The 27,972-nt window shown below is 41.5% G+C and overlaps 1 protein-coding gene across 1 annotated transcript in view; it reads right to left on the reverse strand.

Moving 5' to 3' along the window:
* The window catches only part of TRHDE (thyrotropin releasing hormone degrading enzyme), a 201,578-nt gene extending 174,878 nt beyond the window's left edge, over positions 1–26,700 (reverse strand). The window contains exons 1-2 of the mRNA XM_051795952.1: positions 25,889–26,700; positions 20,191–20,464 (exon numbers count right to left, since the gene is read on the reverse strand). Coding sequence (XP_051651912.1) covers positions 20,191–20,464; positions 25,889–26,700 — 1,086 coding nt within the window. The remainder of the gene's footprint in view (positions 1–20,190; positions 20,465–25,888) is intronic.
* Positions 26,701–27,972: the final 1,272 nt, after the last annotated feature.

The raw sequence follows: 27,972 nt of genomic DNA on the forward strand, positions 1-27,972 counted from the left end.
TTCCAGCCCCCTTCTGAGAACACCAGTCTCAGTGTAAAACATGAGAACTAAAAGAGAAAAAAAAATCCAAAGGCAAACTACAATTATAGAGAACGCAAAATAGAAGGGTTGAATTAATTAGAATATTAATCCTATTTCAAGACTCCCATCTGAGAAAGATCAAGGCCGCAACAAGGAATCACCGTGCTTAACCACCTAAGCATTAGCCAGCAGAGATATAGATGAGAAGTGGCAGACTATATATACACAAAAAATCTGAACTGCCAAACAGAGGTTTTTGCACCTTAAGACAGAAGAAGCTGCAAAATTCAAGTACTCTGACATATACAAATGGGATAAGAAGACTCTGAAGCATGCTGGTTTTAATCCACAGAACACACATTAATATGTGAATTGTTTCAATTAAATAAAATACTATGAAATTTTTAACTGCAGGGTTATTAATCAAATCCCTTCCAATATATGAAATGCTTAGATGTTTATGATTATGAAAAAATATCTTTGCATATTTTGTCATTCAAATTACTTTCCTCATCTTAAAACTTCCACTACTCAGGACATAGTTCCTATCAGGAACATGCGAGTTAATCTCTGATATCCTCTGCCTGCCTATGGAAAAGGTCAATTTGCTAACAATGCTTTCTCATCAGTCACAGTTCAAACACAGCATCTGGTTTACATCTTAACAGCCAGCCAGTCAACTAACCAGCTGAGATTAAACTAGATCTAGATGAATATCACACAAGTTTCCTAAAGCAAAACAATTTGGTGAAAGCTGATTTCTTCATTCATATCAATGCGCTGGTTAGCATTAGATTAATAGAGCATGTTTAGAACAGGATCACTTCCAAGAATAAAGAGAGTTAAAATCCCTGCTTACAAAAAAAGTCAAGGCAATTCCTTCCCCAGGAAGCTCACTAGGACAAAGCAACAGGGTCCAATGGATTATGGAAAGATGGAAAGAAGAGAAAATTTTCTGAAACGTGGGTATCAAGCACAGTGGTCATAACGCAGGCAAAACAGAACTCCCATTAAAGGTTTAAGTCCTAAATAGCATGTTAATTATGGAAATACGAAGACAGAAACATTTTTACCACAATCATTACTTCAGTTCCTAGCATAATAAAACAGACTGCACAGGTATGGTCCTTTGCTGACAGGGGAGCAGATCGCCGTTTTTTGAACAGTCCTTCCTTCCCTTTTCCTAGCTGATGAAGAAAGCTATTCCCCTGCTTAACTTCCAGTTGACATTCACATCAATATAACAGCTTCATTAGTCTTTCTCTTTTTAGCACTTCTTAGAGTCTAAGATAGCATTCCCTCTCATGAGACATGCCCTGACTGCACAGCAAGGTAAACTTTTAAAATGGAAGCCTTTATTTGCTCTCGCCGTATCTCTACCCACAGCATAAACTGTGTCTACAACTGCAAGTTCTTCATATTAACAAGCATTAAGAACAATTACTATGGCAATATCAACAGTGCATGGGCAGCAAGAGCATTTGTGCACTTTAGCACGTACTAACACAAGAAAATGCAAATCTTTTGGAAGCTTCCACAGGATATAAACACCATAAAGGATAAAAAAGAACTTTGCAAGGAAGGTTTCTCTAGGTTTAGGATATCAGAACAGGACCTCGAATATCCTCCTTTTTTCCAAAGTTTCTGGTGCTTGGGTGTTGTTGGCAGGACAATAGAAGATTATGTCATATAGCTTGTGTACTCTTAATTATGTGCAACAAAGTATCAGTGAGGACTGGAATCCCTGAGCTTGAAAACTTCATTTCCCTAAGAGGCAAACTGTCACTAATGTCAAGAGGATCTGGAAGGGGACTGAAGGAGCTAGGCTAAGAAAATGAAAATAATTAAAAGTAGATGGTCTTCAGATCAGTCTGTGAAGGAAAACACTACCTGAAGTTTCTTAGAAAAACATTTGTTTAAATATCAATGACTAACATTCTGCTGCCAGTTTCACCTAAAGCTCTCAAGTAGAGGCTACTGCCTCTAAAATATCTACTACACTTTTCCCATGAGGATCTTCAAAAATGTTATTTTCTATTAGGTAGAGCAAAGGGGGAAAAAAAAAAAAGATGAGGAAAGAAGAAAGAAATCCCAGGGAGAAGCATTGTTGCCAGATTGCATGCTCACAGTGCTGATTGACTCCTTAAATGGAAGGCCAAAGCTTAAAATGTTCCCTCCTTCAAGGACCAATCAATCTCATTGACAGCACCCCAAGGGATTAAGGCTACAAAACAGCCAGCCTTCAGCTGCTGTACTTCAGGGACTCCCAAACACTACCCAGCCAGATGCTGTTCTCAAGCACCTCCATGCATTGCACTTACACATCCAAACAGGTTTTCTGACTTTTACAGTTGCATTTGACCATTGCCCAGCTTGCTCATGAAAAAAAATAAGGAAGTTCAGAAGACAGAGATGATGTTAAACAATCATGAGAGAATTTCACCTCTGGGGTTTTTCCTAACAAAATGAAAGGGCCTCATTACTCGCAAAAAAGAAACCCAAACTAACAACAAGATCATTGCAGGCCTGTAGGTGGTGAGCTCAGAAAACAGTAAGCTTTTGAAGAAGACACATGGAGATGTGAGCAACTTCATCAGCAGTCTGGATCATGCTTGTGAGGAGAGCTCCTCTTGGTAGCAGAGCGTAACATAGAACAGCTAGCAGGCGCACCAGCATTGCTGGGCTTTACAGTCCAGCATTGCTCAGAGACACATGTATGGCAAAGGCAGAGCTGTGTCTGATCTAATAAACCTTGACTTACAACACAGCAAATGACCTGGGACACGATGCTCTGCTGATATTGCTATCCCACTCTCCATTCCAGATCCCATTAAGGGATCCTCATGCTGTACTTGCAGTACTTGCACTGTACTCCACTGAGAATTACTCACCTCTCCCTAAAAAGAACAGATGTGCTTCATTTGTTTTACACTAACAAAGGAATGGGGTCAAATATGAGCTGTGTAATAGCTGTAAGTCAGCTGAACAGCTATTGTTCTCCACATTCTTCCCCATTATTTTCTGTATCTGGACACCAAAACACAGACCCTGAAGCAGCAGCAAAGGCTGCTCTAATGACCTTCTCTGACCCAAGTTTCACTGATGCACTTGCACACTCTTCAAAGCACATTCAAGATCCTAAGAAACTACTCATATTTGAATGTTAATTTTTACTGTCATTTCTGCTGTGCACACAAAAGCAGAGCTCCCAATAGGTTTGTATATTGTAACCTAATCTGAAAAGAAAAAAAAGCTCTGGTTCAGAAGTTTCCTGTACACTTGTGGATTCCAAGATTCATTTACTGAAATGAAGAAGCTGGAGAGGAACAACCCAGAAAGCAAGCGTATTTTTAACTCTACGAGATGTTTGCAGGTCATTTGCAGTCATTTTCAGTCATGAAAAACAGCCAATAGGACACTATACTAGTATGAAATGCTATCCAGAATGTTGAATTTTAACTCGGAGAGAAGGGATTTCATTATTGCTATTATTGTGATTATTATATTACTCTATTGCAAATACATGCAATATAGTAATATAAATACACAGCATCCATGATTATACAGTCTGTGATTCCACAGTCAGCTATTCAAAAAGAAAATTCCGGCTTGCAAACAGTTTGCAGATGTTCAAGATTTCATTAAAAATACATTGTCACATCCAATCGGGAACAAAATGCAAGTTTGCAAAAGTCTTTCAAAGTTGTTGTGGATTCCTTTTTGCGTTTTGATTCCAGTATAGGCATATTCTAAAATGAATTCCATTTCAGAAAATTCTTGAAACATTAATATTGTTTGAAAATAAAACAGAAAAGATACTTTTATTATTTCTTTTGATAAAATGAAAATTATAAGTTTGCCAAAACTATTTTTTTTACCACTACTACTTTCAATTACCATGTAACCTGATCATGTAGATACCCCCACTATAGTCTATAACTGTCAGTGGTAACTCTTTTTTCACTACCCTGAGGGTCAGTGGCCTGCATGTCAAGGTCCAGCTCTGGTACTGCCTAGTTGTATAACTACAGCTGAAAAAGAGCTACAAGAAAGTCTGAAGGCAGATAAAACCAAGAAAATGACAGAGCTTAAGATTATCAAAACATCATAACTAGCTCAGGAGTTCAAGAAGCAAACACCAACACAAAAGGTATAAAACCACAGAGAGTGGTTAGCAGGCCCCACTGGGAATCGCCACCTCCAGTCATCACCATCGCCAGTATTGTCAGAGCTGGTGGAAGATGGCAGCTCAGCAACACAGCATCTACTGAAAGGAGCCACACAGGACAATCCTCCCCAGCCAATGCCTGCCAGGTCAGCAAAGACTGTGAGCAATGGTGAGCACACTAACACTGAGCCCAGCAGCTCATTAACTCCTAGGTATCTTTTGAGTGCATTATCAAACAAATAATTGCTTCACACTAAGGTGAACATACCCTATGTGCAGAATCGTTTTGATACCCAGCCCAAACAATCTAACAGGGGTTTTTACCTCCTTACTTTGGCAATAACAAAATTCCATTATTGGAAAAGCCAATGACTGAGAGAGCACTAAACATGTAAATCATACTCATGATTTCACAGAACCAGGACATCTACTTCCCCTCCAACCAACTAATAACAAAGTAATTTATCTTTATATAAATAAAAGAATAAAATAAAAAAACAATGTGTTTTATTTAAAACACTGTCTGGGGTTAACCATACTGGGCAATTGTGCGTTGCCAAGCACTGATTTGATTTTCATTATATGGCACTGACAGCAAAGTCATTTATCTTTTCTGCTCACAGTCTCCTTTTATCTTTTTCTTATGCTTCTGTATTTTTACTCTATCCTGCAGTGTAGCTGAATGCTGATGAGCAGAAAATGGTACAATACCACAGACAGTCTCTTTCAAATTAAAAGTTCAGGTATGGAAAGTCCAACATTTTCCATTTTGGAGTTCCCAAAGAAGCTGTATATTTGGCATTGTCCAGCTATATAAAGATCAGTTAAATACATCACTAGCTGTCCTCCTCTAGAGTAGACAGGCTTTCAAACAATGATATGATGTTTCATTCATGGCTCTAATATGCTTCCCATTGAGAAATTATCTTCCTGTCACTGCAGCCTTGGATGTTTAGATAAAAAATAGAGCAAACAATGGAAAAGCAATTTTCCACATATCAGATCTATAATTTTTACATTTTTTTTTGCATTCACCTTGTTTTATTTGTAGATTACTAGCATTCCATAAAAATAAGGAAAAATAGAAACATAAAGAAGAAACAAATCTTCCCAGTGTTATGGTACTTAGCCTTTAAATGTGTTAGCATCGCACCAGGGATGTGCATATAACTGACTTTTTTATCAATTCACCAGCTGAACTTGCCATTCTTAGTTTGCTAGTATTGAATCAAGGTTGCCTTAATCCTGTTTCTGACCAAAACAAAACCGAAGTACTTAATGTCATCAGGGACAATACATTCCTCTTGAAATAAAGTGGAATATTAAATTTCCAAAGATTTATTCAGAAAACAAATGTAACAGAATTACAGTCAAAACATTATAGCTTATGGTTAGAGTGATGCTTCATAAAGCAGACACTTTAGTTGCATTTCAGGTTCTACGGGTCTCTATGTTGTGCATGATTGTATACCAAAGAGTATCTGTACCTCCACTGTGAGGCAATGGTAGTCTGTTCAACAGTGTTAATAGAACCTCAAGAGGGTTTCGCAATATTCCAAAACAGATACACTGACTAAAATGCACTCAGAAGAGCTAAAGATGATGGTCAATCTCACCACAGCAATTGCTAATGTTACTAGATTTCTCTCACAGCAGTGACCTGAACCATAATTACACCCATGACTTCCAGCAATAGCCTTCATATTCTCTGTTCACCTGTTTAGGCATATATATGGTCACACTATAAGAATCTTTTTCAGCAAAACTTTTTGGTAGAGTTCCATCAAAGTTCCCTGCCACAAAACAGAACATGCAACTGCCATTTTCTTGTTAGTCATGAACACTTCTGCCACACCAGCAGAGACAAGCAGTAAGGAATGTGTCCAGAACTGACAAGAACAAATAAGCAGAAAACTGTGCAGTCTGCACAGAATTATTCAGAATAGTCACATGTACAAAATGCTGCTGGTGAATCTCACATCACCAAGTAGCTGGTTGGTAAAACAGCAGAAGAAATTCAACATCAGTAAGTGCAAAGAAAGGTAAACAGGAAAAAATAACCTTAACTATGCAGACATAGTAATAGTCTAAATTAGCTATAGGTCAGGGAAGAACTCTTGGAGTCACTGTGGACAGCTCTCCGAAAATGTCAACTCAGTGTTCAGCAGATATTCAATAGGCAAACACAAAGTTACAACTGTTTAAGGAAAGAATAAAACCCAAAACATTATTATGCCACAGAACAAGCTCAAGCATATAAACTTTGAGCACTCTAGGCAGTTGTGGCACCACCCCTCTCTTTTGCTCAGTGTTTCAAACAAGCATTGGAGAACTTAAAAGGCACAGAGAAAGGTGATAAAAATAAGAAGAGATGGGAAGTGAATCCCATACAAGGAGAGATTAAGTACTTTTGAGTTCTGAAAAAGGACAGCTAAACCATCTATAGAATCAGGACTGGTACACAAAAGCAAATGAAGAACTACCAGTCACTGATCATTACAGAAAAAGAAGAGAGCGGCCAATGAAAATGTGGAATAAATGCATTTAAGCAAACAAGACATGTAAGTAAAATACAGATCTTGTTGCCACCAATTGTCAGAGAGCACAAAATGCAACAGCTTCCAACATGGATAATGTACATTCACAGGTCCTTTGGTAGATACTAAACTATTGGTCCATGTATAACTCCAGGTCAGGGTCACTGACAACAGGAGTCTAGGAGTAATAATCCACTGGTTGTCATCTCTAAACTGCTCTCCATACAGGATACAGTAAAATATTTTCCTCTGTGGCTGTTCTTACATTAGGTATGTTGTGGTTTTTTCTAAGTACTGGGAAACAAAATATGTCAGTAGATTAACATGATTTGAAGGCCAGCTCTGGCTCTGGGTCCCTTGAACAGTGCCTCTTCCTTGTGGATAACACATGACTTTTTCCTCCAGCTATAGTGACCAACACAGCCAGACTCCGGGAAATAACTGATAATGGATTCTTAATAATCAGGAAGGTGAGGTTCATATAGAGAAACGGTAACATCATCTCACTCGTCTGAAGGATCTCATTTGTAATTCACACATACCAAGCACTGGCATTAACTTCTTCACCTGAGTAATAACGACAGCAGCTTGGATGTGAAAGAGTGACACCTCCACAAGTCATCAAGAATGGCAAAAAACTCATAGAGAATTTTATATTGTTCTTACTCTACAGTTACGATGGTATGTCACAGAAAAGGACAGTCACACATTCCCTCCTCCTCTCAAATTAGATCCACGGACTATCCACACACTGGATGAGATGGTTCAGTCAAAAGGTTATTAAATTTTTTTGTTAGTTTCCATTTGGATTATTGCAGTGAACAGGCTTACTGTCCAGCCATAGATCACTAGATTTAACAGAAACAATACAGCAAAAGTGTGCAGGCAAGGGAGGGGGAAGGATGACACAAATCTGTTCAGTAGCAGCTTTCAGCTACACTGCTTTACCCACAATGTTAAAATGCAACCTATGGTACAGTAGTCCTATTTGAACTTGGTCTGCTGAATAAAAAGCATACGAGTCCTTGGACCTAAAAGACAGTGAGTCTGAAGTAACTAGATGTCACAAAGCAGACAACAAAGAAGAAAGGACATGAAAATCTGTGGTTAAAGGTTGTTAGATAGAGGGGAGCTTGTCCAAGTTCAGGTGACAGAGCTCAATAAATATGGAAAACCACTTCAACTTGTAAATGTTAATTGTAATTACTACAATGGTTCAGCTTAATGAAAACATCCCAGCATCAGTAAATCCCATCTGCAGTTGAGAGGAAGCATCTTTCAGGACAGATAGCTTCTGCAAGGGAAATCAGTTTTGTTCGTTTCTGGACTTACTCATGTAGGTACTGCAAGGTATCATTGTACTGGTGAGTTCAGTTAGGGAACAGATTGTATAATTATACATATTTAAACACTTCAAATGCTGCTAAAGCAAAAATGTACATAAAAACAGTACTCAGAATATTTCTTCTTAGCCATCAACCCGTGAATAACAGAACTGTGAAACCATGCAAGTCTACACTACCAGCTGCACTATGATTCATGGATCCTTTTTATCCTCACAGTACTTCATGATAGTATAATCATTCCTAGTCATGTGTGATTCATCAAAGTATTTTGTAGTAAAGACAAATGTTATAATATGCCCTATTGTAACCATGCAAATCACATATCCTCATTTCCATACCTAAATTACGCTTTCACTGAACTTTTTCTGCTGCTCAAGCAGCTCTCACATACCAAGCTAGTTGGGCATTTCAAAGTCGTTTCATAGCAAGGAATCCCAAGTTTTCTTCATCCCGTTTCACTTTCTCAAGCCTCTTCATGCTTTACACATCACTGTTTTGAAAAGGTTTGCACTAGGTTAACTCTAAGCTACCACCCTATCTCCTCTGTATGCCTCACATGTTTCCTGTGGCCAGAAGTTAATGTAAGTTACTTGTATGTACTGTCACTCGGCAGACAAACCTTATGACACTTCACACAGCAACTCTGAATGACAGGTCCTTTGTGGATCATCATAAGCCAAGCAATACAGAGACACAAGGAAAAGTTTCAAACTTCTTTTTTCTACATCAAGATATCATATTCCCAAGGAATTCATATTTCTGCTCTCTTGGAGCCTATTAACTTTAACAACAGATGTAGTATTTTTTAGTAGAAACCTTAATACAGTCTTAGAACTGCTCATATTAACTGTCTAAATTTCCAGTTCAAACCTAATGGTTTTGGCTCAAGAATAAACGTTAAAAAGCTCTAAAGACAGTTAAATAGAAAACAAGTACAAACCACCACTCCACATTGCACAGGTAAAACAGCAACTCACAATAAAGATCAAATACAACCAGAGCACAGGATGATAACAGGCTTCCAAAGAAGGGCAGAATGTTACCACTACCTTTGGTGGTGCTTATCACAGAAAGGTGATATAGTGAAAGTACTGTGGACTGAAATAAATTATATATTCCCTGTGACCACTATGTTCTCTTTCCCTAGAACTGCATATTTAACATTTAAAATATATGGATTGCTAAGGAATCAAAAACAAAGGTTAATGCTGAGAAGAAAACCAAGTTTGGGATTCAATCCCTTTCCATCCTCCAAACCCAGTTAGCAGAAGTTCAGTAACACGCAGAGAATTATTCCTTTAGTCTGGGGGGAAAAAACCAAAAACACATCTTCTCTGATGCAGCAGTGGCAAAAAAAATATATTATTTTATAAGTATTTATTTATATGTATAAATAAATATATATATTTATATAATACATATATTCCACGTATTTATTTTATGAATGCATATGCATTCATACATATGACTTTAAATGAAGCAGTACATGTTATCACTCATTGGCATTCCCATTTGGGCTCCTATCTAAAAAACAGACATATATCTATCAGACAAAAAACTATCAAACTTTTACACCAGGTATAAATCAGTTTCCCTTTTTTCCCCTGGTACTTCAAGGGCAACTATAAGCTTACAACAACATTATCAAATTTTAAACATATAGGAACACTTTTCAGTAAAACAAAACACAGCATGATGTACTGTTGTTCAACCATGGAGTGCAATTTATTTAGCCAGGGGATTGGAAAACATGGTATGCAAATGATTCAGTAGGTATACTTCTTTCTTCGAAATTCTTCCATAGGAATTCACTTCTCTTTTTCCTTCTCCACTTTTTATTTCTTCCACCTTTTATTCTCCTCTTCTTTTATCTTTATTAACTAAGGTACCACTTGTTGTCCTGAGGATACAAACTCTTAATTGAGGTTCCAAGCTGCTGTGACTACCAAACTATCACTGCTCTCAGGAGGGAAGAAAGTGTGGATACTCCCAGAGGTAAATGCTAATAAATACCCTTTGCTTCTTATCCCATCCCCCCCCCAGCAATTTCAAATAAATAAAATATTAATCTTCTCATTTTGTCCCACATTGCCCCACAGCGCCACTGCATGCTGTGAAAAAAAATGCATGGCTAAATATTTTTCATGATAATCCACTGTGGGATAACTTTTTTTAATATACTTTAGGTCATTTACTCTTCAAAGAAAAACATAATCTGCTTTCAAATTATGCTGTTCCAAATACAAAGATAACAGGCTCAGTTCTCATTTCTGACTGCTCTTGCTATGTCTCAACAGCATGCAGCAGCCAGAAAGCTCCCAGGCAGGAGCAGCAAAGGATCTCCTAGGGGTACCATTCAGTGGAAGCAGGCCAACAAAGTTGGTTCTCTGCCACCTTCCCTCACCTCATTGCATGAGAGGGGTGCCAGGGGATGGGGTCACGTGCTGAGCTTGAGCAGTTGGACAGCCACAGCAACCGCTACGAGATGGAATAAACTTAAAGAATGAGAGCACTGCCTGCAAGGCGGTCAGTCACCCTGGCTATTCCCTGTGCAAACAACACCCTTGCAGAGTAGCAGGGAAAGTTGTGAGAAGCCAGGCTAGACCCTGGAAAGCACATTTATAGAATCATAGAACATGCTGAATTGAAAGGGACCCATCAGGATCAAAGAGTCCAATTCCTGGCCTTAGGCAAGACACCCCAAGACACAGGATGTGTCTGAGAGCATCCAAATGCTTCTTGAACTCAGACAGACTTGGTGCTGTGACCACTTTCCTGAGAAGCCTGTCCCAGTGCTCAAGCACACTCGGGGTGAAAAACTTTCTCCTGATATGTAACCTAAACCTCCCCTGACTCAGCTTCATGCCATTTCCTCAAGTCCTGTCACTGGTCACAAGAGTGAAGAGACCAGTGCCTGCCCCTCTGCTTCCCCCAGTGAAGATGCTGAAGACTGCAATGAGGTTTCCCCTCAGTCTCCTCTTCTCCAGACTGAACAAACCAAGTGACCTCAGCTACTCTTCATAAGGCTTCCCCTCCAAACCCTTCACCATCCTCATGGCCCTCCTTTGGACATTTTCTAAGAGCTTAATGTCTGTTTTATATTGTGGCACCCAACAGCAGAGCAGAGTGGGACAATCACCTGCCTTGACCAGCTGGCGATGCTTTGCCTGATGCCACCAGGACATGGTTGGCCCTCCTGGCTGCCAGGGCACTGCTGAATCATATTCAACTTCCTGTTGACCAGGACCTCCAGCTCCCTTTCCAAGGCACTGCTTTCCAGCCTCTCATTCCATTCTGCCACATGATTAGAAAAATCTTCAGAAGAGGTACCTGAAGTGTGAAAGAACCCCATCGGAAGAACAAAAGAGCTTTGTCAACCCTACAGACACCTTAGTAGAAAATCAAATTGACTAGGTTCTCTGCTTGTAAAAACAGGGGTAAACACCATAAACCTCCAGGCAGCAAAAAGTACTGGGACAAAGGCAAAAATAAGATGGCATTTGTGCAGGTTTTCCAACACTAAAACTAAAAAGTAAAGGCAAGTCTAAAGGGTGAACATTACAGACACCTGACTGTCAGAAAAGGAGGGATTTGGCTCCCAACAGGTATGAATCTCTGAAAATAGTGGTTACTTTCCTACCACTGGCTATAAAAACAGGCTAAGTTTCTTGTTCCTGTATGAAAAATATGATTAAAACTTAGCTAAACCCTGGAGGAGACACAAGTCTATAAACAAATAAAAGTACACATCACTCTCCTCCCTCAAGAATAGTGTTATCTGTCACTCAACTGGATGTCAACTAAGTCACCTGCCTCAGTAATCCATTTTCACTGCACATTGTGCAGTTACTACAGTAGGTATACAGGATAACACTGCTTTGACTGACAGATGTTCAGGCTAGTGCAGGAAAGTGTTAACCTTTACGTTGTTCTGGAGTAAGATACCTCCTACAGATTATGTGGCACTTGTTTTTGCTTTTATAGCAAGAGCATGACTCTTATGGAAACATGTTAATAGCCAGAAAGCAGAATTCATGTCGATGACAAGGACAGAGATCATAACAAATAAGTTAATGAAGTCAAATATGACAGCAGAATATAAGAGGCATAAGGAGACATGAAACAACATAGTACAAACAGCAGAGCACAGCTCGGGTGTTCAGTCTTTACTGTGAGTTGTATTGTCACAGTACATACTACTAAGCATATGCTCATTAGCACACGAAAGGAAAAGGAAAGATAGTCTCTCCTTTACATCTCACTCCTTCCCCTACTTGTAATGCTGAAAATGGGAGGAACTGCAGACACTTCACACTACTTTACTCTGGGCAAATAGCTGGGAAGGAGTGGAAAGTACTAAGAGTCTCAGACCTTTCTTTCTTTTTATTAGCCAGCAGAGACCTCAGATGAAGCAACTACAGGCTGAACTGTTCCTGAATGTACAGAATTACGATTAGGATGCTGTTCTGACAACCATCAGGCCAAGAATCACATGTTCTGCCTCTCTCATTCTCCTCACTATTAATGCAGGCAAGCTATAAACCTACAAAATAGCCACAAATTAAGAAACTGATTTTGCTTTTTGACAGTCTTCTTGTTACTACATACGAAGTACACCACTGCCCCCAGACACTTACAGGTGATCTTCCTAGCCAAAACCAAAACAAAACAATGTTCCCAAACTCAAGTCTTTCAATTCAATAGTATTATTTGCAGACTGCAGCCGGGCACTTATGTTAATAAAACAAATATCACATTTAAATACAGCATGTACTACAAGTGCTGACGGAGAGAATTTTTTTAAAGTAGTAAGCACAATGCATGTTCAGTGTTTTCCTAGCATATTCGACTTGCAAATTCAACCAGAAATCAATAACAATGGATTGCAAGTTTGCAATTTATGTTTTTAACAGATTCCCTGGCATATTCAGTTTAGCATGGATGCTGATCACATAGGGTTTTGTTTGTTTGTAGCACATTTTGTAGCTATAGTATTTAAAAATTAATAAACTAGAAGTCATTTTCAATATATAAACCTGAAGCAGAATGGATAAACAAATACTGATGTGGTCAATCTGAAAAGGCTACGATTTCTTTGGATTATTATTGTATTTCATTACAGTTTCCCACATAACTAAAATAATTCACAATAGTAAGTACTGAACTGAGTAAAAGATACTTGTAGAACCAGCCTTTGTTGTTACTACAAAGAAAATTTCATACAAGTAAAAGAAAGCACAAACACACCTATCCACGTTCATATGTGTGTGTGTGCTTTTCTAGCTCAACATAATCACGTACTTCCCAACACATTCTTTGTAACATGCATTTTTTTTTTTTAACTGTTTGATGAAAACTATTCTGGGGAAGGTAAGACTGGGACATTTGTAATAAAGACCAAAAATGAATGGGCATCGTCATATCACTATGACATTTGAGAACACATAAAGATTAAACATTACAAGTCTGCATAGGCTTCAGAAATATGCCTGGTGTTTCCTGTGTTAGCTGTTACCTGTCTATCAGATACACGTGTGGCCTCCCAGTGGTAAGTGATGGGCTAACAAAAGTTACTTTGCTGGGCTTTGAAAGTAGAGCACAACTCTGGAGCTGTACTAAATTCAGGCTGCGGAGGAAGAAAACTTAATTTTAATTGAGGACTAATCCTACTTTTGATAGCTTATTCATTCTGCTGTAACCAATATGCTCACCCACAAGAATTATCTCATGTATAATTGCTTCCATACTGATTAATAAATAATAACTGATGAAGAGACTTTGCTGGCAGTCACTAACCAGCAGCTGAAGAGAGGGCCTAAGGAAGAGCCTTAGGCCTTTAATCCAGGTTGTCATTAGCTGAGACAAATTGCCTGGTTTTGAGGTCATTCCTATTAAATAAAAATATTAATACATTTTTCAAATAATTTTCTAAAACCTACAGAATGAACTGCACAAAACATGGTTATTATTTTAGAAAGAAAAAAATGAAAATATCAGTTTCTAGGAACTAACAAATGACAAAACTCGCTGGGAAAAAAGGTATTTTGGTGTTCAACCTGGGTTTTTTTCTTTTTTTTAGACTATTTATAAAAGTCAGCTTGTTAGTCTCCTCAGACTGACCCCCACACTGCAGATGAGGGAATGCCCAGCACAGCTGCCCAGCATCTCATGGATTGCTAGAAACACTATACTACTTCCAGTCATCCTGTCTTAAAGACATGGATAAAACCATGGTCTCCCATGGTGCTGAAACTAAACCAACACGAGCTGTTGGACATGCACCAATTCTGATCTAAGTCTGCTTATTTGACTCTGTTCACTAGCCCTTCCTGGATAAAAATTATTTTTCACTTGTGCAGAATCAAGCAACTATTACTGCATGGATCCCATTTTTGAGACCACTATACCTTTTTGTGTGATACTGAGCCAAAGCAAGTGAGCCCCCAAGCACACGCTTGAGGTAATTCAGTGCCAGGACATTTATGCAGGCTATCTTTAAGCCAGAGAGCACTATGGAAACAGTAATTATCTTATTTTCCTTTAGCCAAATTATTAGAGCTCCTCCTGATTGGCCAGAATAAGACTTAAATGTACTGCAAAGTATTGAAGTAAGATCTTTAATCAGGAGCTTGTGATCTCTAATTACATCTTAGATAAAGTAATAACAAAATAAAAGCAGTGCAATAAAGGTTGGCCTTATTGTGGTATGATTCTTATCATAAGAACTTCCTTAGCCTCAAGGTCTTTTTCTGTATTATGGCAAATTACTCCGCAGTGATGACTCTACAGTAATGTTTAATACTGCTGAAAGCAAGACATACCAGCTTGTAGTGGTCTCTTCAAAATGGAATGCACAGGGGCTCAGTCAGACAGCGGAGGTCCCGCCCTGAGCAGCTGACCCAGCTGCTGTCAGGCAGCCCTGCAGCACATGCTGCAACCATTTTGGAATAGAAGCAGGAGTAGGAAACGTGAAATCACACAAAATTCTTCTTAAGGCACTGTGTTCCATCCACATTCCTCCTCCCACTCACCACCACCCAGCCAGATAGCCACTTTCTTTCACAGCTGCTCATTCCCATCTGCTCTGGCACTGTCTGCACTTGTCTCTTTAAACCCCTGCACCCAGAATTCCTCCTGATTCCACTCCTTTCCACGCACTTTTTTTTTAGCAGATACTCCCCCTGACAAGAGAAACACTTCAGAGCTGCCAGTTGGCATTTTATTTCCATACCTATCTTCACATCCCATCCACAGCAAAAAAGAATGGTAGACTGGGAATCACCCCAAGACATCTCTTTCCAGCACTATGTTCATCTCAATTGATACACTGTTCTTTGTCCCTGAGTGCCCACTCCTTCCACTAACTGAAAAGAGAAAGAATTAGCAGGGAAAAAAAGGAATTAAAATAACTTACGAGACAGTGAAAAGCCATGCAGGATATAGTGAGTTTCCATGTTCACCTGACAAAGGAATGAGAAACAGAGGCTTTGAAGAACAGAAGCACAGCTAAACATGAAGTACCGTAAAAATTAATCCAAACAGGGGAAAAAATAAAGCAACAGTAGTAGGAAAAGGCCTGGTGAATTGAAACCACAGATAAAGACAACAATGAAAGAAAGAGACACAGAGATGATGTAACATACAATACAATTCAGCCAGCAATGTTTTCCTTTCAAGAATTATTGAGAAAGAATATATATAAGAGGTATGATTAGGAAATGCAACGTAAGAGTAGAACCAAGCAAATACATGGAGGTACGTGGTGTTTTCTGGATTATCATACTGTGCAAAGATGACACAGATCCCATGATTTTCACCAACTACAGCTCACACCTGCTAGAGCCATACAATGATCAGCTAAGCTTGCTTGTAAAGGTATCCCTCCTCTCTCAATACCACATTACCTCAGGCACTACCCTGGTAGAACTATACTGCTCCCTAGACCACAGCAACATAGATGACTGCACCACAACCCTTTCCACATAAACAAAGCCCCTGCCCAAAGACAAAAGCAGTTGCAGTGATTTCCTGTAATCTCAGATTAATCTAAAAAACATATTATATATCTGTAATGCATACAGAAAAGGCAGTTCTGCTTTTAAATTACCTACTCTGGATGGGATTCTGATCAGATCCATATGGACTAAAGAGTTATGCTAATGATTTACGTCCCCTGAGCTGTGCTCCTAGAAGATAACTGTTTGTCTTAATTCTAAATTAATTTTAGTGTATGAAATATAGAACATCTTCATGTCTCCAAGAATTATACAGGATATGGGAAAACTACTGTTTTGATTGGCTACCTAAGCTTTCCAAAAGTCAGTTTCTATTTATAACTTGACTTGTACTGAATGTCACACTTAGGTTTTAACTAATTTTGAGGTCTTTGAAAAACTGAACAGCTAACAGTTAAGCAGTTTTGAGGAACAAATCTGCTTTTAATCTCACAGTTAATTCTGTTCCTCTCAGAGTTTATACACTCTTAACCACAGCATTTTATTAATACTGGTCAGCTGGAAAAGAGGTGAGATTTTAATCATTAGCAAGCTGTCAAAATTTGAAAGGACGGCCCCCTGCCCCCAAATGTTTTGTGAATCAAAACCAGGTTTAGGGACGTGCCAAAAGAAAAGCAAAAGTATATGCAGTGTGAAGCCTTTTAGATGTCTACAATATGTCTAAAAAATAAATATATATTGCCTTAATTGAATTGAAGAAAGATTCACCAATGCAAGAAATTGCTTATCATGATGCTTCAATTGAAGGTTTTTTAATTTTCCTGAAAATCCATTCATTTTCAGAAGCAAACTTACTCTTATTATACATTTATATTAACTGCCATGGGAGTAACTGTATTTTAATGAAAAAGCAGCTTTGAAGGAAACCAAGAAGTTGAAAATTGCATGTGCAAGGATTCAGCTATTTTCAAATTCAGCCAGTAGTGTCCATGAACTCCTGGTACTGCAACATAAGAGACTCAAAGAGATGGATTACCTCAGCAATTCATCTGAAAGGACACAGTTCTGAACTAAAGTGCTCGTTGTGAGTTCATACCTTAAAAAATACTCTTCCAACAAAACTGAACCATGATTAAAGATGATCAGATCCCAAATGGACTGAAAAATAGCAGGATATATTTAACCAATAACCCAGCGTGAACTGTTCTGGTATTCTTGGGCAGTAATGTCCCTGTCACAGAGGTATATTATGAAAAACAAGAGCTAAAACTCTAGACTAACCAAACAACCTCAAACTCTCTCAATCTACGTAGGCTTTTGGTCTTCAAGTCCTTGCAAAGATTAACATACTAATTTGCATAATTGTTGACATAATTCTGTAAAGTGATACTATCAAGTTGGTGGAGTATATACGTATGTCCTACATGCGCTGAATCAAGAGAGTCAAGCATAACTATCAAGCTCTAGTAGCCACAAATTCCTAACAAAAAAATACTTGGATTTTCTCTTCAGATCTGTGTTAAACCTGAAGTCATGAGACCAGTTTTTCCAGACACAAGAGCGGCAGAAAGTTATCAACTGGTATCTATAAGGCACGAATGTGCCTCTGTCTTCAGGTTACCAAACATATTCAAGCAGCAAAAGTCTGCAGGATATGAGCTCTGAACAACACTACAAGAAAATTAGTTAAAGAGAAAGTAGGTTTTATGTTTCAAACTAACGATGGTCCTAAGGTCCATCCCCCACGTTTCATACAGTTGCTGACACTAATGTTGAAAGCCAAAGTGCTTGCAGCTGGTTCTCCGATGTGCCCAAGACACTTCAGAGTGAGATAACAAGGTAGCATTATGTAGCAAAAACTTGCAAGCATTACTCTATATTAGAGCCGAAGGAACACGAGACCTACCTACCAGAGTATACATCAAACAACTTCCATATTAGAGCCCTCAGTGTTTTCTAAAGTCGAAAACTAGCAGGCATTCTTAGCTTCAGGCTAAATCATTCACCAGGTGAAGTACATTACAATGAAAATTATTAAATCCTACCTGAATTGAAGCCTGTTCCCATACCAGTTGAAAACAAGTGAGAAACAGCCTGATACCTCTACCCTGTTCTGCCAGGCCAGTGAACACTCTTCCTTATCAGTGAGTGTAGTGATAGGACGAGGAGTAACAGTTTCAAACTGAAAGAGGGTATGATTAGATATTACGAAGAAATTCTTTACTGTAAGGGTGGTGAGACACTTGAATGGGTTGCCCACAAAAGCTGTGAACACCCCATCTGTGGATGTGCTTAAGGATGGGGCTTTTGAGCAACCTGATCTAGTGGAAATTGTCGCTGCCCATGGTAGGGGGGGCTGGAACTAGATGGTCTTTCTGGTCCCTTCCAACCCAAACCATTCTATGATTCTATGAGTATTACAAAGTCAGAGGCAACCAGTTTCTCATCCCAAGAGCAATAGAAATCGTACAAATATTTAATCTGCTGGAAGCAAGACTAAGAACCAGGCATCCACTTCTCCTTCCTTATTTCTTTACCTTGGCACTTTTGAGTTCCTTTTCTAAATTAACCCACTGTACTGACAAGAGAAACAACCCAGAAAAATAAATAAATAAATACATGTCATGGGTTGACCACAATAAATAACCCCAAAACCCCACCAAAAATCCAAACCACAAACTCTAAGCCTTTCAGCCATCGGAGGTAACATGAGGATTGCAAGCATGGCCTTGGCAGTTCCCATATCCTTGTACTCATAGGTTAAAGCACCTCAAAGAACCACTTCCTAGTCACGCTTCCTCCTTTTGTGGGGCCAGAGAGTAGTGTCATAGTCTGCCAGTCATGGTATGAAAAGGCTGAAGAGGAGTGAAAGACCCCCAGTGTCCTATCCAGCTGTTTCAGTGACAAAAACAAGACTTATTTGCTGACCCCTTCAGTATGGCCTAAATGAGAGATGCCAATGCAGAGGGGTTTCCTGGGTCCACCTTCCATCAGCACAACCTTAAATCCATGCTAGGGCTCTGGCATTTGCATAAAAAAAAAACTGGATTAGAGATGTGTTTTGGTTGAAAACTGACCACATTTTCATTTATTTTTCAGGTCAGTTTTCAGCCAGATCATATGGCTGTACAGAGGTGAAGGCTGGTACAAGGAAGGTAAAGAATACCTTTGGTTCAGAGAAGATGGGATCAGCTCCCTCCACAGTAGCACAATGCTTAGGCTGGCTCAAAGTGTTTAAGGATTTGTTTCCCAATATGATCAGCCTGCAGGCCTTCCTCATGCCCCCACGCTACAGAACAAAGTCATACAGCATTTGCAAAACTATAAGGTGAACATCCCTTTGCTCAGGTGCACAGATCAAACTGCTGTCTAGTCCTCTGCTTCCAGAACTAGCTCTGTTTTGTTATTCACAGTAACTAAGAAGGAAGAATTTCTCTGTATGTTCACCTGAAAAATCAAGATGACAGCTCTGTGGAATATTCTATTAAGCTGACAGCATTTCTCAGGTATGTTTTGGCTTGTTATACAGTTTTGAGCTTGATATTTGTACACAAAACCAAAACTGACATAAACAAAGGTCATAGTATAACTCCCGGAACCATGCCATATTAGGAAACAATGGCTTCAGAAAATTAGTGCTTCCATCAACCTCAGGAAGCAGGTGGGTTGCAAAGTCCTGCTTCTGAGCAAGAGATCTAAGAGATTACTGTATCAGCCTCCTGAGCTAGCACACAGCAAACCATAGAACATGTCAGTACTGAAGGAAGGAGACTGGAAACCCTACTACTTTCTTAACTCAGTACTACTGCTTTCTTTTAATAAATAGTCTCATGAACACTGGTATTGAAAAGGCTACAGGAAAAACAAGACAAAACTTCCCAAGAAAACCAAAGTGAAGTGAAATGGCATATTTAAAAGCTTAAAATTTCGTCAGACAACCACACCTACTAAGTTAAGCAGTTACGAAAAGCCCAAGACAAACCAAAAACTTGAGACAAACCTCCAGAAAAGGTCACAAACAATACACACCATCATTAAATAGACTAGCAAATTTTAGAAATGCTAATCAAGAAAATACTTTAAGTACTTGATGGTATGATCCCCTGTAAAAAGTGAGGGTTTTCAAAGTAGTGAAATGTGTTTGATCTATTAGAAATACTTACAACTACTCCACTCTTGGTGACAGTTTCCCGGTATGTAAAATTGCACACTGCCCAAGCTAGGTAATACGTGGACATAAGAGGGGTCTGTGAAAAGTGATCTGTAACCCATCCATCTTCTTCAAAAACAGAAGTTTCAACTGGCATGTTGGACAAAGACAAGTAAGTTGCTTGATGTCTGATACTGATTTTGAAAGTGGCCTTGTAGATGGGCTCATCAAAGCAAGGAAAGGCTTTTCTGGCGTGAGTAGGAGAAAACTGTGTAACAGCAAGAAACCTAGAAAAGCAGCAAACAAAAATAAAAAGTAATTACTAACTGTGCCCAGCACTTGATTCATAAACATACCAAATAAGACATTGCTTCACTATTGTGGTTTAGAGGGGGGAAAAAGTACAACTGTATAACTGGTGAAAACAGTTCAAACAACTGTTTGTACACTGCTTTATCACTTTCTTGCTACCTCTACTGTAATGCACTTGATATAAAGTAACAAATTTCATACAAATTTGCAGACACCACAATGACGTTAAATAAATAACTCCTTGTCTTTTATCAAACTTCAGATTCTAGCAGCATTTTTCATCAATATGTGGGGAAAAAAGTGAGCCACTAGTGGTTATACAATATAAAACAAGCACAGTCCTCAGTTCAAACCAGGATTTAACAGCCTTTGGGGAGTTCACTCTGCCCTGAGAGACTGACAGGGCACTTTGCCTTTCTTTGGGCATGAGAACTTACGGTCACACAGTGCACGCAGGAGGGTCATTGTTTTCCACTGCTGATTACTTCTGTATCGGCTGCACACAGGCCTGGGACACAGTGCTATACAGCACTGCTGCGTCTGTGCACGTCCAAAAACAATTCTGTGAGCTTTGCCGAATTACAAATGTAAGTAAATGATTAAACAAGCACAGACTATTTCACTGCTCTTCTACATGTGGTTTTCTTTTCTGGAGTATTTTATAGAGAAGAAATAAATATTTTCAGTTAAAGAGTCAAATTATTAAAAGATCTCTAAAGGAGAAAAAGGTATTTATTATGCCATTGTAGAGAATGGGAAGGCTTTAGCTTGACAATAAAATCTGTAACTGTGTACTTTGGAACTAAAGAGATTTTAACCCAGATATAGAAAAGAAGACTTTCTGGGTAGAAACTTTCTCTTTATACATAAAGAGAAAACCCATGTGCAACAATCTTTTTGCAGAAACAAGAAGTTACGCTTCAAAGGTTGAATTATGGGGTTTGATAAAAGTATTTTCTAGAGGCATGCAGAAGGAAAAAATTACCATAGGCCAACTATGTAACTGTAAAGGTAGCACACACATAGGCTTTTTAAGTAGTATTGATTCATGTCTTACGTTCCAAGGTTCCCTCAGTGGAAATAACCATGCAATTTTAGATACCAGGCAAACATTTATCAAAATTTTAGAGGCTGACTAATCATCTGTTATTCCTCTGAGGGAAGAGGATGGGTGGACAATTTTGATATAATGAAAACGGTGGCACCTATTATTAATCAGTCTATAACCATTATTTTGCAATGTGATACCCTCTAACACTGAGGAAGAAAATAGGTAGCCCATACAGAAAGTGAAGTATCTAATTAACTTTTTCTAAAACTTCTTGGGTTTTACACATATTTTGGAGAAAATGAAGAAATAAATTTATTGAAACATTACACTTTTTTCTTGCTATAGTGCATCTGCACCTGGTAGAACTAGATATATGTTTTCCAGTGAATTATCATCTCTTTCAAATAAGGATAATTTTTTAAAAATTTGAAAAATTTTTCCACCGCTGAAGCATTTATGATCAGTCTAAAATAAAAGCCTTTTTTGGCTAGTACTTATTGAAGGAATTCATCGTACCACATTTTTCTTGTCTCGTTACAAAACATGGATTACTAAAACCATAACTCTGCACAAGGCTGCTAAATCTAAGGTTAAAATTTGGTGCCAGGTATTCTAGTGTTAATTCAGAAAAATTCCATATTATCAGTGGATTTGTACTAGTGCAACAAAGCCAAATCAGCCAATTAAATGAAGCAAAGCAACTTAATTTATATACAAAGTATTTCAAGTGGACCTGATTCTGCATTCTAGGCACACTCTAAGTAGCTACAGACATCAACAGAAGCCTCAAGTGAGCATGGAAAACTGTATTGGCCTGTTATTAATAAAGCAAGAATGATGAACTTTCCTCTGAAATTAACAATTTTAATGAGCTCCAACGTACATGTAAATGTATACTCGGGGAACACCATTTATACTGTGACACTCTCCAAATAAGGAATCTTTCCCTTGTCCCCCCTCCCCAGCCTCCCTCTTTAATACTTTTATATTTAATACTCATTAGGCCATTGAAACAATCTCTTCACCAGGTAATAAATCCTGGTAACTTGATAACCCTCGTAAACGCTTCATCATCTGTATTCTCTCAGACAGGTAGATATATATCCACATAGCTGTAACTGGGCAAACACTGGGTGGTCAATATTTCATACTAAAAATACATCAACTACCAATAACGGTGATATTTATAACACGAGCATTAGTATCAAACATCAATTTGCTTGTTGTGCCATAAAGCAAAACAAACAAAAAGTTAAAACTGCTTCCCAAAAACTAAACATTTATACTTAAAAAACCCAAAGAAACTAAAGTCAAAACATTGTCTCTGTTTATCTACTCCTCTCTGTGTTCAAGTAAAACAAACAAACTTCTATACCATAATAAAACTGAAGAGCAAGCCGAGTATTTCATCCATCTCTTTACACACTACTCTGGGCACCAACATTTCTTTCTCCAATTCCCAAAAATATGACCATAAAAAGTTTTACTTTAGGGAATAACAGGCTTGCAGCCTGTTTTCTCAGCATACCCACAGCAGTACTTCACAGTTGTTTTAATCCCATCTCATCTATTAAAGGAAGACATTTCCTCAACAACCTATCTATTTTGACATCTTAGTTGTTACAAGACAAAAAAATATGTCCGTTTGTTTTGTTTCTGTGATGTAAGAATTTTTTTCCTTTTCATTTATGCCACAGTTTGATGTTCACTTAAATATGCCTGCATATTTTTACAGTACTCTACATTACCTCTGTATTATATGTCTGTATTATGTGCCAGTAAATTCTGGCACATAACGCTAAGCAAATTTGTAGCATATCACTTGCATTTTACATCTCAAATACAGTAGAAAAGACTTAAGTCAGAAGCTGTTTTTATGCAGCTCTCAACATTTCAGACTGATTTATGACTTTCACCTGTGAAGACCACAGAAACTAACTTTAGGGAAAAAAAACATGTACAAGAAAAGGGAAGAAAATGATGGTTTGGACCCTTTTATAGCAATGCAGCTACTGTATTTTAATCAGATACAAAGATGTCAAAAGCTAATGCCCTGCTGGAACATCAAACTCTCCCAGAGCACGCAAGAAGCCTGTCTGTCTACCACAATAGAAATTGTCCACATTTAAGGACCACAAATGGTTATATGTATTACATTAAAAAATGGGTTATTAATAAAAATGTAAATTGTTACATTGTAAAAGCACGCTTTGATCAAAGAAGTTCCCTGCTTTAGAATGCGTATTATTCACTTTATACTACAGTGAGTCATTAAGCCTGTGCCAGTTGAAAAACACTACTTCTATTTAACACCTGAAACTATAACCACACAATGATTACAGTTTTAAAAACATTTTACAGAAAGAAATATAAATGAACTGATGTAAAGAAAACACATGCTATTGATTTCAATATAGCAATGCTACCTTACATAAGGTAAGGTATCTATCCTTAGATCTTGTATGACTATACTTAGTGTATTAAAAACAAAGCAATCCATATCTGAAAAGTTACACACAGAATACTGGGAAATGCATTTTATATTGCCTTCCACCCTGTGTCTTAAATTACTCTGATGACTGAAAAAGTGAAAGGACCTTTTTTTGTTGTTGGTGGTTCTTAAATCTTAATTAGGGAATCTGTATTGAAGCATAGTACAGTAACTCTGGAAAAATGTCACTGCCGCACCTATTCGACATTTCAATTACTCCTATACAAAGTCTAAATACACAAGAGTAATATCTGCTTAAATAACTTCTTGGATTTGTAAAGTGAATTATACCTCCTGCTGTTAACAGTATTTTGTTTTCTGATTTGCCTATTTCCATACAGGTCTGTAAGAACTCCCAACTGTCCTAGTCATTCAATCATCCGTGATAACAGGCATTTTATCCGCATCTTTTCCTACAACCATGCTTTTTCAAATTTCCATTTTATTTCACTTTGATGACAAATTGCAAAAACTTAATTTCAATTCTGCTTGCAGTTCTAACATCAGACTGTTTAAACTCTCAGTAATCATAGTAATAAAAATATGTTTTAATAAAAGGACTTTTGACTTAATTCAGTTGGTGAGGATGCTTTTCATGTTTGACTAAGTATTTTTGCCCAGTTCTTCCAACTATAAACTCTTTGTTTCACTTTGCAGTATAAAACAGTAAGATTCAGGAAGAGAAAACCTGTCACTGCAGGTGTTTCATACATATGTTTCAAGAAAGGATGGCTTAAAAATAAACTAATTCTAAAATGATAAGCCATGCCAGAACCACGAAGCCCATCCCGCCTTTCTTTTCTATTACAAAGCCTGACTGTGATTAGAAAACTACTTTAAAAAAGAAAGCCTCTGTAACTGCCTAAACGGGGGCCTCCACAGTGACCTTGCCCACCATAACAAGGGCCTCGACAGGAACCCAAGGGGCTGTAACAACATGAGTAAATACTGAATCTTGTTCTGCATGAAAACTAATCAGGTTTGCCCGGTCACAGGGTGTAAACCTGCAGCGACTCAGCTGCAGAGGTGTAAACGCATTCACGTTACGTGAAATCACATCCCACCACGTTTTTGCTTCAGATAATAGAATAAAATCAAACCAGCACAGAAGTCTCGCTGCTGGCAAAGTTCTGTCACACAAGGGCACACGGCAGCCAAACACGGAGTGTTTATTAAACAGACTCGGAGTCTCCTCTCCGGGCCTGCCCCGACAGGGACCGAGCGGATGGTCTGCTTCACTCTTGCCACCCTGGAAGTTGGCTCGTTATCCCCGTCCGTCCCCAAGATGCGCTGGGGTACCTCCTGACCCGCAGCCTTCCCCGCCCCGGCGGGCGCGCAGGCGGAGCGCTCCGCTCACCTGCCAGCAGCCCCGGCTAACCCCGGCCGGGCCTCCCGCACGGCCCAGCCCGGTCCGCCCCGCAGATCGCGGCAGCTCCGCCCGCCCCCCTCGCTCCCACGCAGCCCCTCAGCCTCGGCGCCCTCCAGACGCTCTCCCGACACCAGCCGGTGGCGCGGAGCGGGCAAGGACTCGCAGTCCCCCAGAGCCTCCGCAGCTCCGCCCTGCCAGCGCCAGCCTTAAGGGGACGCCCAGCGAGCGGCGGCAGCGGCAGGCCCGGCCTGTGCTCACCGACAGACCGATCGGACTTGGCGGCCGCTCCTCCCCGCCGCAGCCCTTGCCCGGGCGGCCGGCACAGCCCTGCGCCCCTCGGCGGCACCGCCGGGGCCGGGCGGCGCGGAGCCCGCGGCATCACCCGCCCGGCAGCTCCGCGGCCGCCGGGTCCTAGCGCCGCCCCGCCCGAAGTTCGGCGCTGGGGCTGCCAACTTCGGACCGAGTTGGCGACGCGGCCGCTCCGCTACCTTCGCTCGCCGTGGAGAACATAGGAGCTGCGGAAGAAGCCCAGCAGTTCGTTCTCGATGAGGGCGTTGTAGATTATCTTGAGGTTGTAACTTCTTTGCACCTCTAGGCTGCGGTTGAGGACCACGACGAACACCTGTGTCTGGGGGTAAAAGAAGGTGCGGGCCACCCGCACGCCGCCGGCCAGCTTGTCCTCGGCCACGCGGACTGCCTCGATGTGCATGCGGTGGGCATGCAGCACGATGTACCGGCTGGCGTTGCGCACCTCTAGCTGCACGTTCACCTCCCCGCTGAAGGTGAAGTTCTCCATGAAGGCGCTCAGCATCAGGTTGTAGTGCAGCGGCCGCAGGTGCCGCGGCAGCCGCGGCCGGGCCCAAGGCGGCAACTCCTGCCGCCGCTGCCACTCCTCCTCCTCCTCCTCCTCTTCCTCCGCCGCTTCCCCGCCCCGCGCCTCCTCCTCTGGCTGGCCGGGGGGCTGCCCCGCACCGGGTGGCTGCCGGGCCACCCCCGAAAGGCTCCCGTTGCCGCTGGCCCGCGGCGGGCCGTCGGCGGCGGCGCCGCACTCCTCGAAGCGGACGCTGAGCAGCACGGCGATCATGGTCACCGCCAGCAGCGCTAGGATGGAGACGGCGAAGCCCAGGACCAGCCGCTTGTGCACGGCGATATGCCGCTCCGTGGTGCGGGGTCTTGGCCCCGCCGCCTCGGCCCAGGGTCCCGGCGTCAGTCCCCGGCTGCCGTTCCGCAGGGCGGCCTCCTCCTCGATCATCATGGGGGTGACGGGCGGGCGCTTCTCCCGCTTCTCCTCCAGGGCCATCACGGCAGCGCCGCTCCCGCCTCCCACGAGGCCGCCGCCACCCGAGGGGGCCCCGAAAGCATGGAAGGCTCCGAGGCAGGGGGGCTCTCAGCCCAGGTGGGACGCACCGCTCCTCACTTCCCAACAAGCCGCATCACCCTGGCCGCCGGGAACCCGGCTGGGGAGCGGCTCCCGGTCGGGGGGACGGGACGAGGTCGGGTCAGGTCGGGCAGGAGGCGGCGGGCGCTCTCCGCCGTCCGGCCGCCGGGGCCGCGCCGCGCAGGCAACTTGTGCGGCTTCTGCGGGGCACTTCAGCACATGCCGCTGAGCACACCTCGGCGCCAAGGGGGAGGGCTCTGCCGCCCCGGCCCCCCCGCTAGCACCGCCGACCGCAGGGAGCTCTCTTTTCCCCGCGTCCCGAGTCGCCGGGGCCGGGGTCGGGCTCCTCGCCCGGCCCCAGCAGCACTCGAGCCATGCGCGCCCCGGGGGCGCCGCCGCGCAGGTCGGGCCGTCCCCGCGGGGCTCGCCCGGCACCGGAGCGGTGGCACCGGACAGCGGCGTGAGCCGGGCCGTCCTCCTCTTCCTGCGAGCGGGTCGGGCTCCAGAGAGTCGCTCCTCGCGGCTCCCCTTATTTTCTCTTCCCTGTCTCCTGCAGGTACAAAGCAGTCTCCCGGCTGGCTCGAGCAGAGGCGGCTATATATAGGCACTGGGGAGAGGCGAAGGAAGGAAAGGGATGGGAAGGGGGGAGAGGCGGGCAAGCCCCGCCGCCCCTCGGCTTCAGCGGCTGCTCCGGCTGCCGGCGGTGACGGCGGCGCCCCGGGGGAGCGGGCGGGGGCGGGAGGCGGGGGCGACGCGGGGATGAGGGAGGCTTTTCTCCGGTGTGTCACACGCGGCGGCTCCGGGGGAGGTCGCTGAGGCGGCGGCGGGAGCCCCGGCCGGGGCGGGCGGAGAGCGAGGGCCGGGCAGCCGCCGGGGACGGGGCGGCTGCAAAGCCTCCGAGCCGCAGGACTGCCCGGGATTACACGCAAATGCGTGTGCTCGCCACATAAATATTGAACGCCCTTACTGTGTCGTATTTATAGAGACTTAATAAAAAGCCGCCGACTACGTGTTTGGACGACAATAGTGCTGTCATACTAACGTGGGGATGGAGCTCAGAAAAGGATAAACACTCCTACTTAAATCGATGGGATTAATATGCCGAGAAAAAAATCGTTCCGTAAGCTCTGGCTGGAACTCTCAGAAATCCCTTTGCCGTTCCTCCACGGACCCAGGACTGCCAGTACTGAACCC

Source organism: Manacus candei, unplaced genomic scaffold (assembly GCF_025592945.1).
Source record: "Manacus candei isolate 608988 ecotype Guabito, Panama unplaced genomic scaffold, ASM2559294v1 h1tg000043l, whole genome shotgun sequence".
Taxonomy (NCBI): Eukaryota; Metazoa; Chordata; class Aves; order Passeriformes; family Pipridae; genus Manacus; species Manacus candei.